Source organism: Ctenopharyngodon idella, chromosome 14, assembly GCF_019924925.1.
Source record: "Ctenopharyngodon idella isolate HZGC_01 chromosome 14, HZGC01, whole genome shotgun sequence".
In the NCBI taxonomy this organism is placed as follows: domain Eukaryota; kingdom Metazoa; phylum Chordata; class Actinopteri; order Cypriniformes; family Xenocyprididae; genus Ctenopharyngodon; species Ctenopharyngodon idella.
Window position 1 is genome coordinate 12,903,180 of NC_067233.1, and position 18,311 is coordinate 12,921,490.

General features: G+C 38.6%; 1 protein-coding gene across 4 annotated transcripts in view; it reads right to left on the bottom strand.

Annotated features, from left to right (window-relative positions):
- drp2 (dystrophin related protein 2) overlaps positions 1 to 18,311 on the bottom strand; it is a 158,085-nt gene that overhangs the window by 61,733 nt on the left and 78,041 nt on the right. For all 4 annotated transcript variants that reach the window (XM_051860018.1, XM_051860019.1, XM_051860020.1 and 1 more), the window contains one exon: positions 14,074 to 14,242. In XM_051860018.1, the coding sequence (XP_051715978.1) occupies positions 14,074 to 14,242 (169 nt within the window). The remainder of the gene's footprint in view (positions 1 to 14,073; positions 14,243 to 18,311) is intronic.

The following is an 18,311-nucleotide window of genomic DNA, read 5'->3' on the forward strand; positions in this document are numbered from 1 at the left end:
TGAAGAGAACATGTTCATGTTCATGTTCAACACCACACGAAGTAGATGAATGTTTGTTTTCTCCCCCACGGTGACAACGGAGACCACTAAAACAAGACCTTTGTGCCTGAACAGGCAAATATGAACAACGCAATGTTACAAAATATAAAACACGTAAAAAACGAACTGAATAAACTCAACTGTCTTTCTGTATCAGCCTGAAGTCAAACCTTCCTCCTGATCTGCATGGATTTAAAATAGGTGCTCACCTGTGCGTATTCAAATGCATCATTAGATTTTGCATCTTTGCCTCGGACAGATGACTTCTTGTGGCAGTTTTAATTTTGTTCTGGAGGCTGATCAAAACTCCGCACACTGGAGCACATTCACCAACAATTGGTCAGGGGAGGGAATTACAGTTACAATAGATCACTCTCTGCGTAATCTGTCAAAATGACAGACGGCCTTTAGATTTTTCCGTCACTGCTAAAACATTCAGTCAATGACAGAACATTTTCGGTTAATGCGACATTTGAAACTGGGTTTCCATCTACATACTTTTATGCTAATTTTGGAATAACACAAAAAAAAAGAAATGCTGTATGGAAACACCAAATAAATCTCACTCTTGTAATACAGAAAGAAGACATGAGCATAAAACTATGATGGAAACATTTCTTGAATAAATTCCTAGATGTGCATCAAAACAGTCATGTTTTTCTTCAAGTTATTTGATAATTATTTGCTCAAACAAACTTGCTCAACAGTGGCGATTTTGTTCTAGTGAAAAAATGGGATGGAAACACTGCTTTACTTGCGTACAGTTTGTTTGTTGTTTTTTTGTTTTGTTGTTTTTTTATAAATTGAATTCGAACTTAAAGGCCCACTGAAGTGCCTTGGAACGCGCAGCATTAATCAATGTGTTGACGTAATTTCAACTGAAACAGGAAGACACGGTGAGACATATCGAACAGCTCCTCTCCTTTTTTAAAATAGCCAATAGCGTTTTGTTTATATCCCAGCTCGGCCAGAGCAGTTAAGCTTGGTAAAACTTTAGTTCCCTTTTAATCTCTAACACTTTCTCCTCTTAATCTCCTCCATATCGCTTTAAAATATAGCATTCTGTGCAGAATTCAAATGGGTCCAATATGTTTTGTGGTAGGCGCTGACTCGCGGATATGACCTGCTCTGTGCTAACGTGTCTCTGAACCGGAGCAGACTGTGTGCGCGCTGCGGCAATTCGCGTGACACTAGCGTGAAACCAGTCTTCATTCGCATCAATGGAAAGCATATTTACACTGTCTTAATCATTCCCTATATAGTGCCATTCACCATGTAGAAAATAGTAAATGTGTGAACAAGTGACCAATATCAGCCGCAGCTTCAGCGTCTATTTATAATGTAGGGGCGGGACACTTTAGATTCTAGAGAGCATTTGATTGGCCAGAAGATCTGATGAGAAGCTGAAGTCCGCAGTGATATCATGTAAATCTGTGATCCATTTTAGCGGAAAAGTGACAGACTGTAAGTTTTGAATGCTTATATCTCCTAAATGTGAATTTTGTCATTGTTTTGGAACACACCAGCTTTTTCATAACCTTAAGGCTAACATATTCATACTAAAAGCTAAAAAAACGTACATTTTGATTTCAGGGGGATTTTAATCATATATAGTTGTTCTCAACCATGAAGCCGGGGCCCACTAGGGAGTCTAAGCAAACTTCCACGGGGCTGCAGGATGACTTTATCATTAGTAGTATCTAAAGCAAATTTAACTATATAGCTATTGTTTTTAATGAGGAACATGCATATGAACTGTGGTTAGGTAATTTAACTATATCAGCAGATTTTGTGTTATATATTATATTGACAAATATAATATATTAAAACGAATATTGTGTTGGACAGTAGGGGGGACTTTGAGTCCGAAAGGTTGAGAACCACTTCCTTAGTGCTTTGACTGGTGCAACTGTAAGCTCCATTCTCAGCTATTGAGCTCTAAAGCCCAAATCAAAGATGGTGTAGCTTCAGGATCTAGGCCAGTACACAAAAAAAACAGGTACAAACTCCACAATCCATGAGCTGTCAACATTGTGCCCTTGAGCAAGACCCCAGGTTGCTCCAGCGGGACTGTCCATGTCATATGTAGCCCCCTTTGGATAAAAGCGTCAGTTTAATGACAAAGTAAAAAGAGAGTGATTGTTGGCTTTAGTGCATCTTCCCTAAAAAATCCACTTCTGGTTCACACAGATTGTTTTGAGGAATGACTTTTTTCAACAAGGCTAGTTAAATGTAGCCTCCACTCAGTGATAACTAAAGCGAGTGTCCACCAAGACATCCAAACACTAATGTGCTTGTTATTTTAAATCATTCGCAGATAGAGGTCAATTGTCAGGCAAGCTCGTGCTCATTAGGACAATGCAGTCAGATATACACAACTTAAGCAAACATGTTAAGTATGTTTAATTTAGTTTTGTTAAAAATATTTTCAAACAAAACAATGCCACATAAAAATAATTTACTTGTAGTTTTAGTGGTTTGAAATAATAATATCAAAGAACGAAATCACATTCTTGGTAAAAATGAAAGTATTGGATAATAAATAATGCGTATTTACAGACCAAGAGGAGGGATACAATGAAAAGAGAGAAAAGTCAAATAAGAAACAGGCTTCACCTGTCCGTATCTCTATTGTACTGGAGGAGGGTGGGTACAGCGCTCCCTATAATGATGTGTTATTAGACTCAATAAAGGCAGCCAGACTGCGGACATTTCATTAGAAAGCATGTGTGTTCTATAGTTGCCTGAAGGCTCCTTCATCATGCAGACGCAAACACAAACACACACTCCTCCCCCATTGGTGTGACTGTGTAGCCAATAAATAAGCACACATATGCGCGCACACACACACACACACGCAAACACAAAAGAATTAAACCCGAGGAAAATGCTGCTGGGGTCACAGCGCAAACCATAGATTCTTGTACTATTCATGTTGAAGATCAAATGAAGCACCTGACTGTGAGTTTAATGAGTTCACATATCATTTCTAGTAAGTGGTGATGGGTTGAACTTACTTAGAAATAGAAATGTTCTTGAAGTTCTTGTTCTTGGAGTTCTTGTAAGGCCTTTTGTCACACAGCTAACCTTCAGCTATAACTGCCACAAACTGCTTTTGATACTCTATTACAGGAATGTGTGTGCTTGTTGTAGTTTTGTAAATTAAAGTACGTTCATGTGTTGTAAGTGTATCAAGCACTGGTATAAAAAGTCTTATAAAAAGGATTGTTCCGGTTCTTGATTCTGATTGGTTGTGCCATGTTCGAAGCTGTTGTAAATTAAAAGGATAGTTTACCTAAAAATGAAAATTCTATCATCATTTACTCACCCTCAGGTTGTAACTTCATCTGCTTAGTTACAAACATTCTTCCAAATATCTTCCTTTGTGTACAGCAGAACAAAGAAATTTATACAGGTTTGGAACAACTTGAGGGTAAGTAAATGATGACAAAATTGTCATTTTTGGGTGAACTATCCTTTTAAGGTGCCTTCACACCATTTTGTAATTACAAGATTTCAACTCGTAAAGCGTTCACGTTCTCGCAGATCTTGTAATTACAGCTTGAAATATGGAAATTTTCTGAGAGCTCCTACTTGTACCTCGTTACTGCTGTACAACCTGATTCATTTGGGCATTGATAGTTTTGCTATAGAAACACCTAATTTCCTGTTGGTGCAAACAATTCCAAAGGTTCAATGATCAATTATCAATGAACGTGAATATTATTGAATACAATGTGTTCCAAACATCTTAAAAATCTAAGATTTTCTTTTTCATTAAAACCTGGAAATGTATTACAACTTTAAAAAAGACTATAAAAAGACTATAAAAACTATATATTGACACAAAAGACTATAAAAATAAAACTATAAACTGTAATACTATAATAAATTATTTAAGATTTTTAGGTTACTAATCAAATAACCAAAATTCTGTCATTAATTACTTACCCACATGTCGTTCCAAACCCGTAAGACCTTAGTTCATCTTTGGAACACAAATTAAGATATTTTTGATAAAATCCGAGAGGTTTTTATGGCCCATAGAAAGCAACGTAAGTACCACATTCAAGGTCCAGAAAGGTAGTAAAGACATCGATAAAATAGTCCACGTGACTACAGTGGTTCAACCTTAATATTAAGTGACGAATACTTTTTGTGCGCAAAAACAAAACAAAAATAAAGACTTTATTCAACAATTTCTTCTCTCCCCTGTCATTCTCCTACGCTGTTTACGTTGCAGTGTTTCAAAGTTCTACATCAGAACGCCGACTCAGTATTGGCCGACTCTTGCGTCAGCATCACACACATCCGTCATGCTGCTCATGTAGCTCATGACGCATGCGTGTGATGCTGACGCAGGAGCCGGCCAATACTGAGTCGCAGGAGCCGGCCAATACTGAGTCGCCGTTCTGACAAAGAACCCGGAGGCCTGCACCGTCTATACAATGTAAACAGCACACAACTTGGCACAAATATGAACCTATACTCATACTGTTACTACACCCATTTACTGGATGCACTTATAAATTTCTTTCTCCTCTTGTTGGTTTGGCTCGAAACATTTGATTCAATCATCCAGAGCTCTGAGCACATGGGACGCATCTGCCCTTTATGCTCCCTAGGGTAAGATCTGTCCTGAACAGTCAAGCACTTGTGCAACTAATTCACTGATCCATAGCAAGACCGTAGCACCTCACACCTGTGGCATGTTTGAGCAATGCACATCATCTCTCAGCCTCGCTAGCCATCACATATAGTACATTACATCCAGTACCCATTCTGCACAGCCTGCTGGGTTTCTGCAGCCCTTCTAAATCCTTAGACTTAGACCATCGATCATTTCATCTCTCTTTCTGAGGCTTTATGGGGATTCCTCCAAAAGCCACAAAATCTAACAATGCCTCTGCCGGACAAGCATCCAAATCCTGTGGTTCTTTTTACAGAGAAGGAGAAACAAATAAAAACCCAATGGAATCAGAGCAGGGCAGTATTATAGACCTCCTCACTTGGCTCCAGGTAGCAAACTAGGGTTAACAAATTGAGATTAATGGGAGGCTTTAATGGATTGGTTTGCAGTACTGAGATGGCACATGCTGGAGGCATCTGGATCGGTTCGGTTGCGGGAGCTGGACAGCATGTTAGTGTAGACTTGTAGCTGGCCATGACTGCTAGTGACTGGGAAGCAAATAGGAAACAGCTGTTCGCAGTGCTCCGGCAGTCTTGTAATGTTGCTTGTTCGATATGAACCATCAGGTGGCTAGCATAGGGTATAGCAATCAATACCAGCGGCCAATGAGGAGCTCCTTTCACAATGTTCACACATGGCAGGGACAAAGCAAGCCATTTCTTGAGCTTGAGCTTTTTAAGCAAAATTCATGCCTTTTCAGATGCATTTGTCCTAAAAGATTTTTACACTGGCATTTATTTATTTTTTAGACATTTTATCCAAAGCAACTTAAAAGCAGAGGCAAAATAAGCAGATTCAAATGCGTCTATCCAAAGCAACTTACAGTAGATTTAACCCAAGGTCATAGATTCATTAGTAAAAGAAGGTGTTTGAGTGTAAAATATGGTTCTAGCACATATACATTTACTAAATTAGCACATATGACACCTTACTAAATTACTTTTAGCTTCTAAAACATATATATTTTATGTTTGAACAACTTCAGTGATGTACAAATGTTACAAATCTTTTTAGGTTCATAGAAAATTTAATTATTTGTATTTAATAAATAAAATTAAATATACCATCACCCCGTTACCTGTTTTAACCTAATTTGAAATCAAAAATGGTTTCCATCTGTTCAATTTCTGGTGCCATATTCAACTTGTTTCAATGGATTCTATCACTTTACCCAAGCCTTAATTTTAAAATGTTTATAAATATCTCTTTAAAGTTTATTATAAATTGATACATTTTTATTTATTCTTACACAGCAAAATCCCCAGAGTTAAATCAACACTGCACAGAGAACATATGGTCCCTCTCTACAGAGAGTTAAAATAACACTGAAGCAGAGTTAAAGTTAATGAGATAATATGCTGTTTGTGGAGTTGTTTAATAAGATCTTGAGAGATTGAATGTCTTTTATCTTCAGTTGAGTTCATCTTAGGCTGTGGCTGTAAGTTAGTTGTAGTTCTTGTGTGTCTATTCAGTGATTCTGCTTGTTAACAGCAGGTGTTCATCACTAATTCTCAATCATCACTTAATTAATGTGACGAGCAGGGCGACGCAAGTGATAATGAGCGTCAGCTGCGCGTTGCACTGGTCTTGAATCTCTCACAGAGGAGCTCCGGAAGCATAAAAGGGGAGCGACGACAGTGAAGGACGAGAGAGGACCAGGCCTGGACTTATTTTATTATGTTTGTGTGGCCAGCAGACATCCGTGAGGGTCTGCCGGCGTTACTTTCATTTTGTTCTTTGTTTATTTTATATATTAAAGTTGTGTTTAACATTCGCCGGTTCCCGCCTCCTTCTTCCCGTATCTACGAACTGTGTTACAATTAATCACTTAATTATCTCATTAACTTTAACTGCTTTATTGTTACTTTAACACTTTACAGAGAGGGACCATATGTACTATGAGGAGAGTTGATTTAACTCTGGGGATTTTGCTGTGTACATTATATTTTTTTTAATGTACAGTACATAACTGAATGATTTTAACAAAGTAATACACTTAAGAAAAGTTAGGTTGATGCAGATAGCAGAGAATAGACTGGTCACACATGCGCACTGATGGCATATGCGAGACAATCATCGATTGTAATGCTCTCATAGCAAAGTAGTCTGAGAAGATCAAATATCGCAATTATCAATATCATTTAACCCTAGTACAAATACCAGTTAGATTAGGATGGGGTTTGTTTCCCAGGGAACATGTACTGAAAAAATATATAAATTCAATTTACATCTCAAGTTGCTTACAGTACATTGTAAGTTGATGTCTCAACTGTACAGATTAAAGCAAAATAAGAACACATAAAACTTATTCAATCTGGCTCGTTGGTCATATTGCATGGTTGCTTCAAGGATCACCGAATAACTAAATGCTAAAGATAAGAGTGAGGTGCCTGGTGACATCCTTTCTCTTTCATTTGTGTTTCTGTTTCAGAAGCGTAGCCTATGGCTCTGTGCGCCATTCTCTTTGAGGCCTGTCCTCTCAATGATACCAGCCTCAAAATGTAACGCTGAATGAAAAAGAAGGGTGGGAGATTTGTCTGCGAGCACAGATCCATAGATGCAATAAAGGCATTGGCTAAAAAAGGCAATGGCGCCATGGGAGAAATGAGCCTTACAATTCAGAATTGCCCGTCTCGCCTCTTTCATTACCCTACATTCTGTTTATAAGACACAGTTAAGCAAACACAATGGGCTGCAGCACAGGAACTTACATGCATACAAATAGCGCACCTGTATTATCAGCCAGTTCCGCATATGTAATTGTGTATGCATAAACACTCTGTTGGAACACGCCAAAGGAATATTTCATATGAGCACTGAAATGCAAAAAGGAATACATTTCCTGCAAGAGAGCTTTAGATATGCATCCCGCACAGACACTCATGTATTCATATATTCACTCGCCCAGCTTAAAGCATAAATTATCTGACATGTGTACAAAAGTTTATTAAGGGCAGATCGTGGGCAGGTCTCAGGTGGGAATAAGCAGACATTTGACTTTATCAACACCTGGCAAACCAAAAGTCTGAGCTACATCAGCGTACAAGTGAGAGAGAGCTAAACTGCGGGAACCTGAGACTATGTTGGGTGGTCCAACTGTACCATTAGCTTCCCCAATGCAAAACTTCTGCCAAGTTAAGGATGTGAGTGCCTGGCAACGTGTCCCAGCTAAAATTTGATTCAGCCTTATTACAATTTCTCATTTCTCTAAGGGACAGATATTCACATGCTGAGCACCCCATGCTGTTGGTTGTTTGTGCCCATGCATGATTATTATTTTCTCAAAGAGTTGTTGGAGGAGAGAATTTAACTGTCTCAGCAGTGCATTGTGTCTACCAAGCAAAAGAGAGCAATCCACTCGGCCACACACTGATAGATGAGCGCGCCGGACAAGCTTTATTTGATTTAATCCCTACAAACACAGCCGGGTAGACTTATACTTAATAATTCATGCACTTCGAAATCCCTTTTGACTCGTTCATTCATTAGGGTGTCTGAATAGTGGGTATATTCGCAAGACCTAGCAAAAAACTCAAAACAACACAGCATACCTTTCACAAACATTTCCTTTTCTCCCCCCCCCCATGATGCAACTGATGCGGTTTACAACCGTACGAGGACTGAACAACTGTCTGGTACAAACACAAATATGTGGATTTCAGCAAAGTTAGAAAAGGTTGTGTTTACCGCTGGATGCAACATTTCAAAAGTTCCTCATAATGAGTAGACTATGTCAAAATATGGGCTGAACTTAAAATAACACTGCTGATAAGGCCGGCACGAATTTCTGTGGTGGCCCAGGATGGATGGGAACAGGAGCAAAAACATGATGTTCAGTTCCATTAAAGCGGTCATGACATGAGGAATTTCCTTGATCTTTTGGCATATAAAAGGTCTTTGTATCATTAATACATCCTGCAAGTTCCATAACTTAAAACATCCTCGTCATCAATAAAAAACGCATTTATATAATCAAGCTGTAAAAAAGCTTTGTTTGGATCCAAGGTGGCATGTGACATCACAGGGACACAGTCATTTGCATACGACTGCCTCTGGAGCAAGACAACAACAGCTAATTTTACATCATCGCATCATTGTCCCCACCCACTGGTGTTGCGCAGTCAATGAGCAGTGAGTGGATCTAAAGTAGTTGTTTACGATAAAATTGTGATAATAACAAGATTGCGATGTCATGCAGACATTGTGCTGTTCCTGGCTGTGGAAAAACATCATCTTTGCACAGGCTGCCGAAGGATCCCAAAGTCAGAGAAAAATGGATACAGTTTATTTTTTAATGCACGTCATTGTCACGTCAGTGCTGACTTGCATGTTTGTACCGTACATTTTACTAGCAATTGTTTTGAGAACAAGTTGCAATACGATACTGGCTTCGCCCAAAAACTTTTGCTCAAAGATCAGGCTTTACCAACTATTCTGGAACAAGCAAGGACCCCGCACCGCATTTCAGTTGTAAACTGGTAATGACAGTTAAATGCATAATGTATAATCCTAGTATTTTTACTTCAAAGAACGCTCTCTTTATAATGGCCTATCACGCAGCTCTAGTTTTTCTGGACACTTTCCAAAACTCCCATTATAGTGACGCTCTTACACTACACAATGAATCTCTTACTGTATTTACATTGTGTTTGCATTGCAGAAATTGGGTTGCATTCATGCGATCAACAGACTGTTGAGCAGTCATCTGCTCAATGCTCATCACTGCAACCTTCCATGTGATGGGAATAGATATAAATATAATGCAATAATCAGCTGTAATAGTAAAAATGTAGTAAAAGTACACTTACAGTGGGTACGGAAAGTATTCAGACCCCCTTCAATTTTTCACTCTTTGTTATATTGCAGCCATTTGCTAAAATCATTTAAGTTCATTTTTTTTCCTCATTAATGTACACACTGCACCCCATATTGACTGAAAAACACAGAATTGTTGACATTTTTGCAGATTTATTAAAAAAGAAAAACTGAAATATCACATGGTCCTAAGTATTCAGACCCTTTGCTGTGACACTCATATATTTAACTCAGGTGCTGTCCATTTCTTCTGATCATCCTTGAGATGGTTCTACACCTTCATTTGAGTCCAGCTGTGTTTGATTATACTGATTGGACTTGATTAGGAAAGCCACACACCTGTCTATATAAGACCTTACAGCTCACAGTGCATGTCAGAGCAAATGAGAATCATGAGGTCAAAGGAACTGCCTGAAGAGCTCAGAGACAGAATTGTGGCAAGGCACAGATCTGGCCAAGGTTCCAAAAAAATTTCTGCTGCACTTAAGGTTCCTAAGAGCACAGTGGCCTCCATAATCCTTAAATGGAAGACGTCTGGGACGACCAGAACCCTTCCTAGAGCTGGCCGTCCGGCCAAACTGAGCTATCGGGGGAGAAGAGCCTTGGTGAGAGAGGTAAAGAAGAACCCAAAGATCACTGTGGCTGAGCTCCAGAGATGCAGTCGGGAGATGGGAGAAAGTTGTAGAAAGTCAACCATCACTGCAGCCCTCCACCAGTCGGGGCTTTATGGCAGAGTGGCCTGACGGAAGCCTCTCCTCAGTGCAAGACACATGAAAGCCCGCATGGAAGGACTCCAAGATGGTGAGAAATAAGATTCTCTGGTCTGATGAGACCAAGATAGAACTTTTTGGCCTTAATTCTAAGCGGGATGTGTGGAGAAAACCAGGCACTGCTCATCACCTGTCCAATACAGTCCCAACAGTGAAGCATGGTGGTGGCAGCATCATGCTGTGGGGGTGTTTTTCAGCTGCAGGGACAGGACGACTGGTTGCAATCGAGGGAAAGATGAATGCGGCCAAGTACAGGGATATCCTGGACGAAAACCTTCTCCAGAGTGCTCAGGACCTCAGGCTGGGCCGAAGGTTTACCTTCCAACAAGACAATGACCCTAAGCACACAGCTAAAATAACGAAGGAGTGGCTTCACAACAACTCCATGACTGTTCTTGAATGGCCCAGCCAGAGCCCTGACTTAAACCCAATTGAGCATCTCTGGAGAGACCTAAAAATGGCTGTCCACCAACGTTTACCATCCAACCTGACAGAACTGGAGAGGATCTGCAAGGAGGAATGGCAGAGGATCCCCAAATCCAGGTGTGAAAAACTTGTTGCATCTTTCCCAAAAAGACTCATGACTGTATTAGATCAAAAGGGTGCTTCTACTAAATACTGAGCAAAGGGTCTGAATACTTAGGACCATGCGATATTTCAGTTTTTCTTTTTTAATAAATCTGCAAAAATGTCAACAATTCTGTGTTTTTCTGTCAATATAGGGTGCTGTGTGTACATTAATGAGGAAAAAAAATGAACTTAAATGATTTTAGCAAATGGCTGCAATATAACAAAGAGTGAAAAATTTAAGGGGGTCTGAATACTTTCCGTACCCACTGTATTTCAATTGCAAAGATGTCAGCCAATCACAGCAGTGGGCGTTTCCACAGACACGGCTCTTCAAACAGAGCATTCAAATCAGAGGGCTAAAATCAGGGTAGAAAATAGCCATTAATTTCTAAATTCTGACAATTTTTGATGTAAAAATCATATTAATACAAGTATATCACATTAGTACAAGTGCCCCTCAGGAAACATTATAAAATAATAATAAAAAAATCAAGTTCATGACCCCTTTAATCATTCTCAAACATTAATTTTTCCACCAACAAAAAAATACAAAACACTAGTGTTTCCTGCACTGCTATTGACCACAACTAAACTGAGTCTACAGAAACATTCAATGATCCATGTTAGTCAAAAAGACTCTTAAGAGTCAGATATTTTTAGTGACTCAAAAATTGGTTGTTCATACTGTATGATAATGTGTAGTTAAAAGAGTTAAAAAATGTTAAAAGAGTTAAAATTCACTTTTGGAATAATTAGTTTAAATGTACATATTTCTTATTTGGCATATCTGCTCTGTTGAAATGATGTCCTCATTTTGCAACAGACTTCTGTGGCAAGTGAATGCAATAAGAACAGCATTTCCCTTTTTCCAAATATTTCTTCCTCAAAAGTACTAAAAGAATTATAAATGAATTTTTATAGATCCAAAATTGTTAAAAGGAATCAGAACTGGAAGCATTACAAAAATAACTATTTACATCTCCTTTTTTTTTTTTTTTGGCAGGTGAATCCGCAGGGTTATTCTGGTAAAGCTTGCTGACCAAAGAAAATCTTGTTTTATAGCCTTGTTAAAACGCCAGGTCACCAGCACACCAGCATCCGAAACACAACAAATTGTGATAACAAGCAATGCTGGGAAGCTAAGCAGAAAGAGAATATATTTCTTGAACAATCTGAGACAATAATAATTCTCCCAACACATATAATAGAACAAGTATTTTTACATTATTTTGAAATTGTTATTTGAAATATCAATTTCTGCATTTGGTTCCATAAATTATGTTTTATTAACAAAGTTCAAGAGGAGCACGTTCAGATAATTAACCTAATTAACACTAGAGGAGCGCATTCAGTTAATTAATTAAATTAACGATAAGAGGTATATAGAGTATACAGCAGACTTACCTACTCTTTGGAACAACATGAGGCCAAGTAAATTATGGCAGAATTTTCATTTTTGGGTGAACTATCCCTTTAATGGTCTACAACTGACAAAAGATGCATGCTGCCAACAGAGTTAACCTTCTACCTTTAATAATTAAAAGAAAGTTTAAGAACATCTTACTTCCAAAACAAGCACACATCCTTGACAGAATATTCCATTTCCTCTCTCTATTTCAGACTGCAGAATGCAGAAATGCAGAAAGTACATTCAGCACATGTCAAGTTTGACATGACTGTAGACCCATTAGCAAAAGGGATTTTAACATTCTAATCTCCAAGCCTAAAAACTCAGAGAAAGGACCGCAATTAGCATGCTGTTAGTGCTCAATCAAGCCTTTTTCTCCCTGCAGTTGAAAAGATGGGATGCAGCTTTGAGGATAGCTGAAAGGTCACCATTCTCTTCCCTGCCATTTAGCACTGAGCATGGAACAGAACTGAACTGGACCGGAATGCCCTTCTTTTTATTACTTTTACCACTGCAAACTCTGCACTTATACTTCACAATGTAAATCTACAGTATGTGGAATGATATCACTAAAGAGCTTTAACTTCAAAATACAGCATGACACAGTCCTGAATTATAATGAAAATTGTGGCAGATGTGTTAATTATTCACAATCTATAAAGACAAAGAGATGCTTTGAACAGATTTAGGGATGTGGGTTTTGAGTCACACCATAAGCACCCACTCACAGCTGCGCCATCAGAGAGGTGAGAAACATCCAGGCACGTCTGCAGTCACACATTCCCAGCATGCTTCTGTCCACCCATATACCCCCTCAGCCACATAGCCCCCCGGTCACAGCACATTCACTGCCGTGTGAGTGGACCCCAATGAAGCCAAACATTCTGATTAAAATGACAAAGACGAGCTCTGTTCTGCCTCGCTAGCAAGTCTGTTTGATTTCTTTCTGTCACAGTGCCTTAGAAAGAAAAAAACTGCTAAAATTTCAAGTAAATTATTCATGTTGTTTTGTGCTCTGAAACACAATCTACAAAATCAAGCAGTTATTCAGCATTAGACATAAAACTACAGTTCTACAAAAACACCAATGCAGAGACAACAAAAACATAAACCCTAATCCATTAATTTACAAAAATATATATATTATTTGCTTCCAAACAAAATCAGAACTTAATTTAATTCTACTAAAATGTCTGCCATTGCATTTTACAGATGCCAAAGCTGAAAAATCAGGCCATTAGATGGAAGGGACATCTGTCTGTCAAAACACAGCCAGCTGAAAAAGTCAGCCACCGAAACGCTGGTGCAATATAATCCCAGAGGGTCTTTTGTAGAGGCCACTTAGTATTCCATCCATTTCCATTACATGTGGTGTTGTATGGCTGTAGCTTTCCTTCTGGGCCAGATGATGTCAGCATACTGACAAGGGCTCGGCTACTATTGGCTATCCTGGGATGATCTTATTACCCTGTGCCGCAGGGAAGATGTCTAAACCAATCACACCCTGTTAAATTTATCCCCAGTGAAAAGTTGGGGTCGAGACTGTAATTATGAGGCTAAGTATGTAAACAAAGCACCTTTACATTACAGACATACATATAAATGACATGCAAAACAGCCCAAACACAATCAACGGTTTCATTAGTGCCTCTGAGACTGGGAGAATTTGCAATATGTGCATCTCTAACTGGTGCTATACTGAGGAAAGGTTAATAATCCCCAGAAGACAATGAACCTAATATCCGCGTGATATAAGCAGATGAACAAAAAATGAGGCATACCTGATGTTGTGGGATTTGCGCTTGATCTCGTTCCAGCAGAGATTCATGTCGTGATCAGGGTGCTTGTTCCTTTGCCCCCGGCACTGGGTGGGCAGCTCCTGCCCCTCAGGATCCACCGCCGACTGGCAGGGTACACAGTGGCATCCCGGCCACGAGGGCCGCCCTGCAGCTGCAACACACAGTTAAGGATTTAGAGAACTCTCATAACCACACAAATTATAATAAAACTCTGCGCTTTTTGTTTTGTTTCTTTCATTCCATCTTGTGTATTTGCTCTGTCACGCAATAAATAATTCTGCTGTGGTTTCCTTTGGAGCTGTTTTCATTAGTTGAGCAAAAATAGACAAAACAACTGTATAAAATGTAAGTTTGTGTATAAAATGTAAATTACTTGATATTAACTGCTTGTTTATGGAACTGCATAGGCTTATAAAAGCAATATCACAGTCTTAATGGTGCTCTGATGATATTCTGAACTACAACACTCTTACTTGCATAATATTGCTTGATTATAGCCTGTTTTTCCATCATATTACCTTTTTATATCAAGATCCATAGAAGAGGAGGAGATGACTCAAAAAAAAAAAAAATCCTACATTATTTAGCAGATGTATGAAAGTCCCACTTTTCCATTGGCTGTTTTTTATCCTAAATTAATGTCCATGTGCCTGAAAATACTGCAACTTAGCTGAAGATGCAATTTTACGATACGGTTGTTTGTGATATATTTGCTGACAAACATAATTTTGACAACCAGTTTTGGCAATTTGGTCTTTCCCCATTTAAGTAGAGAGGAGCTGTACAGTACTTGCAAGCCTATTGACTAGAAATGATCTGCCAGGAAATGTTGCCAAGATGGCCATTGAGTGAACTAACTTGCCTTAAAGGGACTTTGTTAGAGGTGACAGAAAACTATAAGGAGATAAAGGGTGTTTTGGAAAATGGCCTGAGCCAGACTTGAACTACATGGGTTACGCCACATTTCCATCTTATATAATAATCAAACAGCAGTGATCCCTCAATTTAAATAACACTCAAAAAATGAACAGATACAGGAACAAACAAATACCTACAGGTGCACCTCAGCTGAACCCTGAAGCACACGGCAGATAAATATAATATCAGTAATGCCTGCAGGTCACGTAAGCTCTGTTTCTCTCAGCCAGAGTGGCAGCAACTGTGCTGTTACTTAAAGTATCACTGAAATTCAGCACACGTCCAGAGCAAAGGGACGGAGACACAATCATTCCAGCAAGTCTCATGATTAAGGCGCTTTTCCTCTGTCATGAAACCCTTGTGTCTCGTTCAATGCCGCTGTCAGACTGTCTATATGTTCCTCTCTTTGCCTTTCATTAGTCCCAGGGAGTGACTAGCCATAGGGAGCGCTGGGACATTTTCAGATGGTTTGTGGGCTGGCAATGTCAATGACATTTTAGGGATATATGATATCAGTATCAGTACCACCAGTTATTGATTAATATTAGATTATCTATCAGTTAGCATTGCCTGATTGCTGATATTGTACATTTAAATTAATTTAAATTAAAATAAATAAATTAAATTTTGCATTAAAGGGATATTTCATTATTGATTACTCACCTTCATGTCATTCCAAACCCGTAAGAAAGCTCTCAGATTTCATCAAAAACATCTTCATTTGTGTTCTGAAGATGAACGACGGTCTTACGGTTTTTTAATGACAGAATTTTCATTTTTGGGTGAACTAACCCTTTAAGCATTTTCCATCATCTAACACTTTAATCTTTAAAACACTAATAAATTATTCACTAAAACGTTGTGATGCCTAATTTATGTGGCAATTAAAATGATTGATTTTAGCCAAAAGACTATATAAATGTAATATCTGACATTTAGCAGTGATTGACCATAGCATGAAAATTATAAATCTGTTTTGTGAATCAATACAAATTCACCATGAAATCAAAAAATGAATACAACCTTGTTAATTAATTGAAAATGTTTGTCTATTTGCGAGGATTTTAACTCGGGTCTCTATGTCATGTTGAGAGACGACCACTGTAAGCAAATTGCACTGCTTTTGCAATGTGAAAATAGCTATTTTAGACATACACTTCTGTTCAAAGGTTTGGAATCAGTATTTTTTTCTATGAAATAACTTTTTTCAGCAAGGATGCATCAAATTAATTAGAAGTGACAATAAAGACATTTATAATGTATATAATTTGTAATGTTACAAGCTTTCTATTCATCCAAGAATCACACTTTCCGCAAAAATGTTTTCAGCATTGTTAACAATAAGAAATATTTCTTGAGGATTTCTGAAGGATCATGTGACACTGAAAACTGGAGAAATGACTGCTGAAAATTCACCTCTGCCATAACAGGAATAAATTTGTGTACACATGTATGAATATGCAATAGTGATTATCCACTTTGAGTTATGATAGGCATATATCGCAAGTTGTTTTGTAGTCCCATCCCATCCCTGTTTAGCCCCATCATCCCACAAATCATCTACAGTAGTCAAGCCTTCCTCTGGGAACCCCTGCTAAATGACCATGACGACATACTGTCACCTAGTCACTGCTGCATAATCACAGCCGACATCTGTGCAGAAATAAACACATCCGGCTGTCCGGGCCCATACGGCCGTGACAACATAGCCAAAACAAACAGAACCTGAGATGTGTCTCAATGAGAAATTCTGTACGCCATGTTCCCCAGAGCACTAAGTGAATTAATGCCTCCACACGGCTCTAATGTGTCCCCTCTTCAGGCGGTTCCTCTTAATTCACTGTCATTTTTCAGTCTTTCTTGAATCTCTTTCTCTCTCTTTCTGTTTAATCCACTGTCTCTGTGATTAATCCTGGTTGTTTATGGTTCATCAGATAGCTAGATGGAGGCGTCAGATATTGTTAAAACTCAAAATGATCAGTGGACATTGAGGTAGGACCTGTGGTAGAAGGGTGAACACCTGCAGTGCAGGATCTCTTCCTGTTTTGTGTTTATGTACCATTATGAGTCCCTGCTCAGGCCCTCGCTGCTCCGTGATTTGTGTGTTTGACAAAAAAATGTGCTGAATAGGCTCAAAACAAAAACAGTTGCGGAAATGAGCCTCTGGCGAGGACTTACGGAGAAGATTTTCCTCCAATCAGAGACGACTGGATGGAGTGCATTCCGCTGTCCACTGCCAGGACCCTGCACCACTTCATTGGGCCCAGGCAGCACAGGGACTGGCATGCCTACAGAAATCCTACACCTCCCGTGCCAAACATGCACAAACATGCACAAATTTACACCAATTGCCTGTGGATACAGTTCTTTGGATTTCAAATGCACTACATGAATCTATATAAAAGAGCCTGGAGCTTATTGTCATATGGGTTGTTACAAGGGCTATATCTCAGCAAGTATGTTGGTTTCAAACACTTCTTGGTGCAAACAACTCTTAACAAAGGAATAATAATTGTGCATTTAATTCTTCAAACTAAACCTTAAATATCACATTTTTGCTGTTGGATAAACAAGTGAAAACACATTACCACAGTTAGACAAGAGTCATCTATATAATGAAGGTAGATTTGAAAAGAAAGGTTAATTATTTAATTAAATAATAATATTTTTTGTACTGTTTTGTGCCTTATAATTGGTTTACTGTTTTTGTAGAAAAAAAAAATGTGACAACTTAAACGATTAGAGCACTTTCAAATAAAATATTCCTGATAATTTAATCACCCCCATGTCATCCAAGATGAAATTAAGGTTTTTGATGAAAACATTCCAGGATTATTCTCCTTATAGTGGACTTCAATGGATTCAACGGAAATTAGTTTTAGTACAGCTTCAAAGGGCTTTAAACAATACCAGACGAGGAATAAGGGTCTTATCTAGCGAAACGATCGGTCATTTTCTTAAAAAAAATACAAATGTATATGCTTTATAAACACAAATGATTGCCTTGCAAGTGCTTCACCATTCCGCCTTCTGTATTCTTCAAAAAGCTTACGCTGTATGTAATAGGGAAGGCGTAAGACATACAGCGTAAGCTTTTTGAAGAATACGGAAGGCGGAATGGTGAAGCACTTGCAAGGCAATCATTTGTGTTTATGAAGCATATACATTTGTATTTTTTTTAAAGAAAATGACCGATCGTTTCGCTAGATAAGACCCTTATTCCTCGTCTGGTATCGTTTAAAGCCCTTTGAAGCTGCACTGAAACTAATTTTGACCTTCAACCGTTTGGAGTCCATTGAAGT